We start from the raw sequence: 10,394 nt of genomic DNA on the forward strand, positions 1-10,394 counted from the left end.
AAGAGAAAGGAAAACTTGAAATCGCATCATATGACCCCTTTAAGGTCATAACATATTTTTGATGAATAAATGAAAAACAGGTCAGTGCGTATATATAGACTGTGTCTGAGAATATTAAACTGCAAAAAGACGATTTAAATGCGAATGTTCTGCATGTTCATTGAATTACCAGAAAATACACAACACAGAGTTTGTGAAAAAAAATATTATTCATTATTATTATTTATTCATTTTATATGTTTACATTTGGAAAAGCTGTGCTTCCTGCATAAACCTGCCCCTGTTGGTTTGGCAGTAGCTTGCTTGTCCTGCACGGTTACCTTGTTTAATTTCTTAATTCAAGTTATATATATATTTTGTTCTCTTTGTGTTATTTAAATTATTTATAATAAGTGAAGTGAAGTTTATTGTTACGTGCACTGATGTCAGACTCATTTTAAATAATAAAGTTTATTGTTAAATTGTTAAATACCCTGCCTCCACTAAATAGGCCTATGTTTGTCACATCATTATAAGTGTTTGATCACCACATTTGAGTTATCATTGCAAAAAATGTGTTTATGTATATATATTCTGTTTATGTAGGCTATATACTGTGTTCTATATACAGTACCAGTCAAAAGTTTGGACACGAATGGGAAGTGTGTCCAAACGTTTGACTATACTGTACTATAATATAGCCTACACATAAAGAATATCGGCAGACATATTGGTATCGGTCTTTTTTTACACCCTAATAATCGGTATCGACATCGGCCCCCAAAAAACCCATATCGGTTGGGTTCTAATATCAATCACACTTTCTGAAATCTGCTTCTTGACTCAATTTTGTTCAAACATTTAAGACATTTTTATGCAAAACTGCATTAAAAATGGAAAATAATTATATTTTTGCCACAACATATCATTGCAAATCCAAATATGCATAATTCCTATGCTATATAGCTTGCAAAAGCAGTTTGCATTATAAATTGTCACCTAACATATTTCAGAAAGCAACAACATGCAGGTTACCTTGTTTAATTTCTTAATTCAAGTTATATATATATTTTGTTCTATTTGTGTTATTTAAATTATTTATAATAAGTGAAGTGAAGTTTGTTACGTGCACTGATGTCAGACTCATTTTAAATAATAAAGTTTGTTGTTAAATACCCTGCCTCCATTACATAGGCCTAAGTTTGCCACATTATAAGTGTTTGATCAGCACATTTGAGTTATCATTGCAAAAAATGTGTTTATGTATATATATATATTCTGTTTATGTAGGCTATATACTGTATTCTATATACAGTACCAGTCAAAAGTTTGGACACGAATGGGAAGTGTGTCCAAACGTTTGACTATACTGTACTATAATATAGCCTACACATAAAGAATATCGGCAGACATATTGGTATCGGTCTTTTTTTACACCCTAATAATCGGTATCGACATCGGCCCCCAAAAAACCCATATCGGTTGGGTTCTAATATCATGGGAAGCGTGTCCAAACTTTTGACTATACTGTACTATAATATAGCCTATACATAAAAAATATCGGCCGATATATCGGTATCAAGCCTTTTTTACTCCCTAATATCGGTATCGGCCCCAAAAAAAACATATCAGTCGGGCTCTAGACATCATATACCTCTGTAAATAAATGCAATTTAAATTCACGTCTCGCACACTTTAATGCCCTTTGAATGGAACATATACACTCGTTTCGAACTGGAATCATGGCGGAATATCCGGTGATGTCCGGTAAGAGATACATACGAAATGTGCAGAGCGGGGGGGGCGCGAGGACTGGGATTGGGAAACGCTGTCTTAGACCCACCAAAACTGTGTCATTAGCAAAAACCATGATGAAGCTGGAACTCCATAAAACCGCAGAACTGTGTGCGTAAAAGGGAGAATAAAAATGGGCTCCGAACAGAACCCTGGGGAGCAACCATTTTTAAAAGGCTACTGATAATGTTTACAGCCCTCCTTCACCAACATTGCCTGCCTGTCAGAAATATTAAGGAGTTTATAGCCAGGACCTTGAGTTTGCTGATGAGCCTGGAGGCTCTGGTGAATGTCAAGCTGTAATCAGTGAAGAGCATCTTCACATAATTCCTGCTTTTAGTCCAAGTGGAACAGGGCGGTGTGCAATAAATGTGCAATACATCATCTGTATATCTGTCGGGGCATTAGACAAGCTGCAGTGGGTCCAATTAACTGAGGGAGTGAGCAGCAGATGAAGTCCTTGACTAAATATAGCTTGTTAAGTGTGCTAATAAGTCAAGAGTATTCTTTTACACAAGGCTAATTATTCAGTCAACCTCAAGTGCCGACCTCAGGTCATTTGTTTGTGACAGCTTACCTAGTGACCTGCACACCTAGTGACCAGCTCTTTCCTTATTCTGATTGGCTTGCAGACTGGCTAATAAACAGGACCGAGATGGGGCATTGGCTGAAGCAGATATCATTGAGACCCTGTCATTGGAGAAGCTTGTCAACGAGAATAAATGCCTCTGTCAGATTGTGAGTTAATATTTCAGCACAGTTTATATTTATCAGTCTTGTGAGTTTTTAATAACAGAGGAAATCCTGAGTCTTTACCTATTTATTATTTGCTTTTAACAGGTTCAAATTTGATCAAATTCATCACATTCTCTTGGCAGAAATGTTGCAAACCAATCATATAAAACTGAGCTAAACATTGTTTCCTCTACTCTCAGGAACCCTGTTCTGCAGTGCTAGGTTATGGTAAGAAGGTTGACAAATCCATCAAGAATGGCCTTAACTGGCTCCTGAACAACATTGCTAAGGACTACGAGGCAATTTCAGAGCGTGTGCAAAGAGATACAGCTGAGCAGAAGGCTCAAGAAGAACAAGACAAGAAGGAAAGAGCTGAGAGAGTCCGGCGGATCAGAGAGGAGAGGTCAGTGAGCTGACAAGACTTTTCACTCAGATTGTCATGCTGATCCCTCTTTTCCAGATATGTCAGGAGTGTATGAAGTTAGTGGCATAGTCATTGAAAATAGTTGAGATAATGTAGTCTAGTTCTGAAATTATTTCATGTAAACTGAGCTGATTTTATTTGCATTTATATTTAAAGTGTTTTTTCACTTTGAGTGTTTTTCAAAATGTTTTTTCTAGTTACTGCAAAGTAACTAAAGTTAACATGCAATGTAAATTCCCTATATGTTTTGTGTTTTATGGATCTTATTGTGAATGATTCATCCATGTGTATGTTTATTTTTATTTTATTTTTGTCGTAATGTTTAATCCAAACTCGATCTTCCTCTTGAAGAAGGTGACAGATTTCTCTCTGGAGACATATGCCAGACTGCTCTAATCTTTTAGTCTGCTTAAAACCTGCCCCTTGAACAATTGACTGCAAGCTCACATCTCAAAATCCGCTCCACTATTTTTGGCCGCAGTATTGGGGGAATTGGTGATTCTCTGCCCATCTTGACTTCTGAGAGACACTGCCACTCTGAGAGGCTCTTTTTATACCCAATCATGTTGCCAATTGACCTAATAAGTTGCAAATTTGTCCTCCAGCTGTTCCTTATATGTACATTTAACTTTTCCAGCCTCTTATTGCTACCTGTCCCAACTTTTTTGGAATGTGTAGCTCTCATGAAATCCAAAATGAGCCAATATTTGGCATGACGTTTCAAAATGTCTCACTTTCAACATTTGATATGTTATCTATATTCTGTTGTGAATAAAATATAAGTTTATGAGATTTGTAAATTATTCCATTCCTTTTTTACTCACAATTTGTACAGTGTCCCAACTTTTTTGGAATCGGGTTTGTACACAAACTGTATGAACTAAAAAACAGCATACTGGTACAAGTGGCTAAGCAATGTAGACAGCGTTGTGAATTGAGAGGAGATCCTTGTTAACCGCATACACTTCTGACTAATGGTTGGAGAACTTCTAGAACTATTAATAACACACAACTTATTCTTTAACTGGGCAAATGAACCAACTCTAAATGGCTGTTAACAGAGGCCAGAGACGCTGAAGACGAACGCAAAGAGGAGAAAAAATATATATAGTAGCAGTCTGATCAAGCTCACTGTTCACGATGCACGAAACACAGGAATAAAATTGTAGATACTAAATTGGGGGTGGGGGTTTATATGAATGTATCTCTGAGGGCAACTGACTGTCTTCATAAAAGTTTCTTTTTTTATCTTAACTCTGTATAATGCATATTAATATAGCATTTAAAAGGGTAGTGCTGCTTTGTTTACAGCAGTAACCAAGGAAACGTTGTATCCCTGCTGTTCCATAACCACCACCTGCTGTCAGAGAGTGAATTTGCATCTCATTCAGCCCATCTGCTCTTTTTGTTTCATTCAGAGATGTATTATGTAGCATAATTAATTTCACAAATCTAATATAAGACCATTCTCTTTTTGCTTTCAATTTTAAAACTATAGAATCTAATTTACATTAAAAACTGCTCATGCAATATGAACATATTTGTTTGAATCATGATGAAAATTAAGTTGTTGTGCAACTGTTTCATGCATTCTGATTAATATAAAGGCACAGTCAGGGAAACAACGTGATAAACTGTAAAACCACCAGAATCCTAAAAAACAACAACAACAACAATAAAAAAACGTGATACAGATTTTTGGTCAAACCGCCCAGCACTAGTCAACCGTAAAATTCACAGTAGAGTTGAAAGGCCACAGAGGTGTGTGTGTAAAATGGAGAATATAAGAGGGCTCAGTAGGCCTGTCACGATAACAACTTTTTGTTGTGTGATATATTGCCCCAGAAATAATTGCGATAAGCGATATTATTGTCATTTTAAGGAACATTTTATGCCACTGAATATATAATCATAATGTAACAGCATAATAATGCAAGAAGGCCTTCACACTTCCAAATGACAAACTTTTAATTTTTATCATGGAATCATGGAAATTAAGTGTCAAAATATTAGATACCTTAAAAAACCTGAATAAATAGTAAATAAACATTTTCTAACAAAAAGCTCTAAGTAACGAGTAGAAAAAAAGAACTTGTATGGAGATTTTTCCATCTACAGATATTTCCCTGATCTTCTCTGTAAATTAAGGGTGCGCACTATTGCTGAAAAACACAATCACTACTTAGCAGCCAGATGTCCGTATGCACAAAGGTACAGATCCCTAAACAAGACCATATCTGCAGATGAAACTTTTTTTGTAGAAGCATTTTTTAAATTTGAACTAGCACCAACTACACCACGTTATGTACGAGAAGCTGCAAAAGACACAGGCGCAAGTGGAATGTAGAAAACATGGTGACATTAATTTTTAAGTAAATATAATGGGCGATATATTGCATAACCAAAAAATCATTGAGATCATGTACATATATTGCGTGATAAGTTGATATATTGATTATTGCGACAGGCCTAGGGCTCAGAACAGAACCCTGGGGAACACCGATTTTTAAATGGCGGCTGATGATGTTAGTAGCCCTCCCTCACCACAATTTTTTGATAATCTGTTTCACTCAGACATGGTACAATATTGAAGCAAATGGCTGTCTCTACTTCCATTTCATCATTACTTTAAAGTGTTCAAAATGCAAACAACAGTTTGATGAAGATGTTTTTCACTGACAGAGACAGACAGGAGCGAGAAGAAGCAGAGCGAGAAGGAAGGACATTGAAAGAGGAATATCTAGATGATGTCGACATGCCCAACCCTTTCCAGCCAATAAACAATGTTGTTAATGAGGTTAGTTATCACAGTGTTTCTTTTAAATACAAGTTGGATGAAATCATTATGATGCAAATACTAAATTCATATAAAAATCCCAGAATGAAGACCGAATAAACAAAGCGAAAGAGATGCAAAGACAGAGAGAAAATGGCCAGCAGGGCAGTGTGCAAGAACAGACAGTCCTTCAAGATGAGGATGAAGAGGAAGAGGAGGAGGATGAAGAGAGCGAGAGACAGACCCCGGAGAGCACAGAATCAGGTAGTATCTTTTATTCCTCAAAAGGACTAAAAGGTTTATTTGAGTATTGTCAGTTACTTTCAAATACACACTTTTGCTATTATAACACATGAAGAACCTATTTACCTCTGCAATTTGTTGGAGTGGATGAAGTGATTTCAATGTCTTTCACCTTTGATCAGGAGCAGTGGACCAGAACAAAAAGAAAACTAGGAAATTACGATTAAAACGTAAGCACAGAGTCGACCCTCTCAGAGTGGAAGAAGCAGCACCCAAAAGCCCAACCCCTCCTCCCTTACCAGGTAGGAATGTGTCTTTTACATGTTGTTTCTCATACATGAACAATGATCAACTAATTGGTGAAATTGATAAAAATTCAATGTACAACAGTCTTTACACTGAGGACCTTTGTCAGTGATGTCCATTTGCAATAGGTATAAGCATTCCTCTTGAAAACAAACACACACATTTGAAAAATAGCTGAGACCAGGGCCTGAGCTGCAGCAGAAAAAAACTTTACAGCACAAGCCACGGGGACGTTTTATATTAAACGCTTCAAAGAATGCTATAAGAATACAGTTTCATGTGGCCTCATTGCCATGCCAACTGCTTTGACAAAGTGCTTGTGCTCAGTGTGTTTGAGAGGTTTTTGTCAAGACATACCTTACATATTACTGTTATGTAATATGTTACTATAATATTACTGTTCTTAAAATGAAAATATTTCCATTTTGTAAAACAGCTAATCATTGTTCCAAGCATGTTGCTGTAGTCATTAAACATGAAATACTTCTGATACTTCATAGACTGCACATGAATGCCACATGGTTTGCAACACACTCATGCCAAAGGGAGTGCAATCAAACATTGTTGTACATGACGTTTTGGTTTTAAAGGCACAATATGTAAGATTTTTTTTATTAAAATATCCAAAACCCACTAGAACAGTGTTATATATTTTGCTGACTTGTGTACTTACATTATCCCAAATGTTTCGAAGAATGTTTAAATCCAGAGAAATAAGCAATTTTAACTAGTGTGTCGCCTGCCAATGACGTCATAACCCCTCGATTTTGTTTTGTAGAAAGCATGGAAACACCAAAGACGCTTTAATATGTTGTGCGTTTTATTAGACCGGTGACGACCGCACAGAGTAGCATTATAACAGAACTTTCAAATGTATCTAGTATGATAAAACAGCACGGCTTTTTTCCCCCACATACGCACGACCGGAAATTGCGGTCGACTGTGGCATAATAAAAGCTCAGCTGCTTTCGAGCCGTGTGTCGCGCTCGTTCAGCGGCCTCGTTTCACTTTGACGGCTTTCAGCCTCACCCTGCTTCATTCTACTACGTTAATAAATCATTAGCTCATCCATGAACATGATTTCTGCCCAAGTCCCGTTGGATTGCATCGGCTGTGGGGATGAAGACGACAACTCCCATGATTCCACACTCAGTCACTGCGTCATCAAACTACGCCTTTGTCTCTTTGTTTATTTTGAATACGCGCCCTTCAGCCTAACCTAATTAAATCAACAGATTAATTAATTACGCAGTATAGTAAACTGCAAGCTTGCTGTAAACACATTGCAGTGGTGTTTGTGTTCAGTAGCACAAGACTTCAGGAAAGTCAGAGAAGCTTTTTCTATCATTTGCTGTTGGATTTTTGTAGTCAAATGTTTGCAAAATGCCTAATTTTAACCACTGATTTGTCCTAGTTTTTCCCTTTTGTTGCTTCATATTAATGACTTTAACAGCTAATCCCTTCTTTTTTCTGTTTTAGTTGGATGGGCTACTCCTAAAGCTTCTAGGCTCCCTAAACTTGAGCCTCTTGGAGATACAAGACATTCTGGTAATGGCTGGTTCATTGCATCTTGTTCCCTGTCCGGCATGTCGACAAGCATGCACATCACTAACGTTCTTTTTTCCCTCATTCCGTTTCCTAACCTAACCATGTAATCATCTCCCATAATTCTGTTCTTAAAGCTTTTTTTTTCTCTCCATCCACACAGCAAGCTTCAGCCACATCCTTCCTATACAATCATCTGTCAACAGAAATACCACAACCATCCACCTTAATATTGTGCCTAATAAATGCTACTAGCATGATCTCCTTAACATCTCACTTACTGCGCTGTGACTAATGTGTGTTATTTGATTCCTGATGCTTACAGGAAACATTTTGGACATTCTGAATGCTGCATGTAATGTTCTGTGTCCTCTTCTGAATGTTAAACCAGGCAGTGTGTCATTTTGATCTGTGAATTTAATGATGTAGTGTACTCTTGTAGTATTTAGTTAGCTGATCCTTGATTTTAAAAAAGGACATTGCTGACCTAAATCTTTTTTTCCCCCCATGACTCTCTTTCATTGGCAGATTTCTATGGCAAACCTCTCCCACCTGTATCAGTTAGGCAGAGGCCGAACAGCGATACTCATGATGTAATTTCCTAACACTACCTCTGCTTCTCCCCTGACTGGTTTACAATTCTCAAGGGTATTGTTTTGTTCTTATCTTCAAGCACGGGCAGTGTAGCAAACTATGCAGACGCAATTGCCCAGAAGCGAGGAACTGATACCCAATCGACAAACCCAGACGGATCACATGACCTCGAGCACCTATTGACTGGTGGTCAGCAGAAGCTGTGTTTAAATGAGATGGGGGACATTTATGTTCAGATAATGTGCAACATTTTGATTTCTTTGGAGCCGTTTGTCTTGTTTTATCAAAATATTTAAAATCAGTATTAACAGGCATATGAAACTCAATTGAGACTTCTTTGTCAAAAATATATCACAGACCTATTTTTTAAGAGAATTGAAATCTATGTAAATACATAAGTTTTCATTTATGTACTTGAAATTGTACAAACTTGTTTTTATCGTCCACATGCATATCTTAAACTCTTATATAATGTGCAGTTGATTGTGACACAGTTTGCCTTTTAAATACCAGTTGGTCTTTTTTTCCAGCGGCATTTATAGGTTTATACACTACGCTGTCTTAATTTTGAGAACGACATTCATACTCTCAAATAGCACCAGCAACAGATACAGAGATCGTGAGAAAGTGAACTTTTGAATGGGATGGAAAATGTTTTTGCAAGCCCATTATTGAGTTTGAAACAGCATATTATTCTGGTACACTTTGCTTTATCAGGGAGGAAAACATTTGCCATCTGAAAGATGATGAGTGGGTAATTTCACGATTTACTGTAAATCAACATCCAATATAAATACATATTTTTAATATATGATGTCATTTATTGTAAACGCTGCTTTCATATTTATTTTATGCTATTGCCATTTTTATATTTCACATTGTTTGATGTTTTGTTTTGTATTTTACCACACACTAATATTTAGCTGATGCAAAGTTCTGTGCATCATCCAGTTTGCTCTGCTTTCGGTACCTGCGCATTTTGTACCCAGTTAACACTCGATATGAATGTCAAATAAAAAAATTAAAAGTACTCCGTCATGGTCACTCTCAATCAACACACTAGCAGCACCATCTGCTGGTTGGTGCCGTAACTGCATCATGGTATGGTTTGTTTTTAACTAGACAGCAGAGCTGTGGAGATGTGTAGACGATCATTGTATGATGGAAACAGAAAGAAAGATGTTTACATTTTATTTTTGCAAGAATTATTTAAAAATTCAAAGGAAAGCTTTGTTTGTTACACTTTGTTATTTGGAGCAGTTTGGAGATCTTAAGCAGATGTAAGATAGAATATGGCTCAGTTGATTTTCGCTTTGACAGCCGTCTTGTAACAGACAAAATAGAGACGAGTGTGCAAAGTTCATCTCTCCAGCGGAGCGTACCTGTGAAATTTCACAGATGCATTATGTAGGAAATGACATGGCAAAATATGCTTTAGTGCAATCAGAAAAAGTACATAATGTGAAAAAAAAATTGCCCCCTCCTGTTAAATCATGAAAGAACTGCAATTAACCACATTTTAGAAAGCGGAGTTAAATTTCACTAGCCACACCCTAGATTACTGCCAGACCTGTTGAATTAAGAAATCACTTAAATAGAAACTGTCTGACAAAGTGAAGCATGCTTAAAGAGCAACACAACGTGCCACGATCTAAAGAAATTCAAGAACAGATGAGAATCAAAACAGTTGACATGTATCAGTCTGGAAAGGGTTACAAAGCCATTCCTAAGGCTTTAGGACTCCAGCGAACCATGGTTAGAGCCATTATCCACAAATTGAGAAAACTTGGAACAATGGTGAACCTTCCCAGGAGTGGCCAGCCTACCAAAATTACTCCAAGAGCACAACGACGACTCATTGAAGAGGTCATAAAAGAACCCAGAACAACATCTAAAGAACTGCAGGCCTCACTTGCCTCAATTAAGGTCAGTGTTCATGATTCAACAATAGGAAAGAGACTGGGCAAAAACGGCATCCATGGGAGAGTTCCAAGGCAA

At 37.1% G+C, this 10,394-nt stretch overlaps 1 protein-coding gene across 5 annotated transcripts in view; it reads left to right on the forward strand.

Annotated features, from left to right (window-relative positions):
• The window catches only part of LOC107552240 (ADP-ribosylation factor-like 13b), a 23,347-nt gene extending 13,885 nt beyond the window's left edge, over window positions 1-9,462 (forward strand). Inside the window, exons 4-12 of one of the 5 annotated variants that reach the window (XM_016234090.1) lie at window positions 2,406-2,511; window positions 2,709-2,911; window positions 5,615-5,729; window positions 5,813-5,972; window positions 6,134-6,253; window positions 7,737-7,805; window positions 8,128-8,196; window positions 8,331-8,395; window positions 8,476-9,462. In XM_016234090.1, the coding sequence (XP_016089576.1) occupies window positions 2,406-2,511; window positions 2,709-2,911; window positions 5,615-5,729; window positions 5,813-5,972; window positions 6,134-6,253; window positions 7,737-7,805; window positions 8,128-8,196; window positions 8,331-8,395; window positions 8,476-8,529 (961 nt within the window). In that variant the 3' untranslated portion in view covers window positions 8,530-9,462. Of the gene's footprint in view, window positions 1-2,405; window positions 2,512-2,708; window positions 2,912-5,614; window positions 5,730-5,812; window positions 5,973-6,133; window positions 6,254-7,736; window positions 7,806-7,965; window positions 8,208-8,330; window positions 8,396-8,475 lie in introns of those variants that run through there. The other 4 variants (XM_016234092.1, XM_016234094.1, XM_016234093.1 and 1 more) reach the window with 4 other exon arrangements.
• Window positions 9,463-10,394: the final 932 nt, after the last annotated feature.

The sequence above is a fragment of the Sinocyclocheilus grahami genome, unplaced genomic scaffold (genome assembly GCF_001515645.1).
Source record: "Sinocyclocheilus grahami isolate Dianchi unplaced genomic scaffold, SAMN03320097.WGS_v1.1 scaffold443.1, whole genome shotgun sequence".
Taxonomy (NCBI): Eukaryota; Metazoa; Chordata; class Actinopteri; order Cypriniformes; family Cyprinidae; genus Sinocyclocheilus; species Sinocyclocheilus grahami.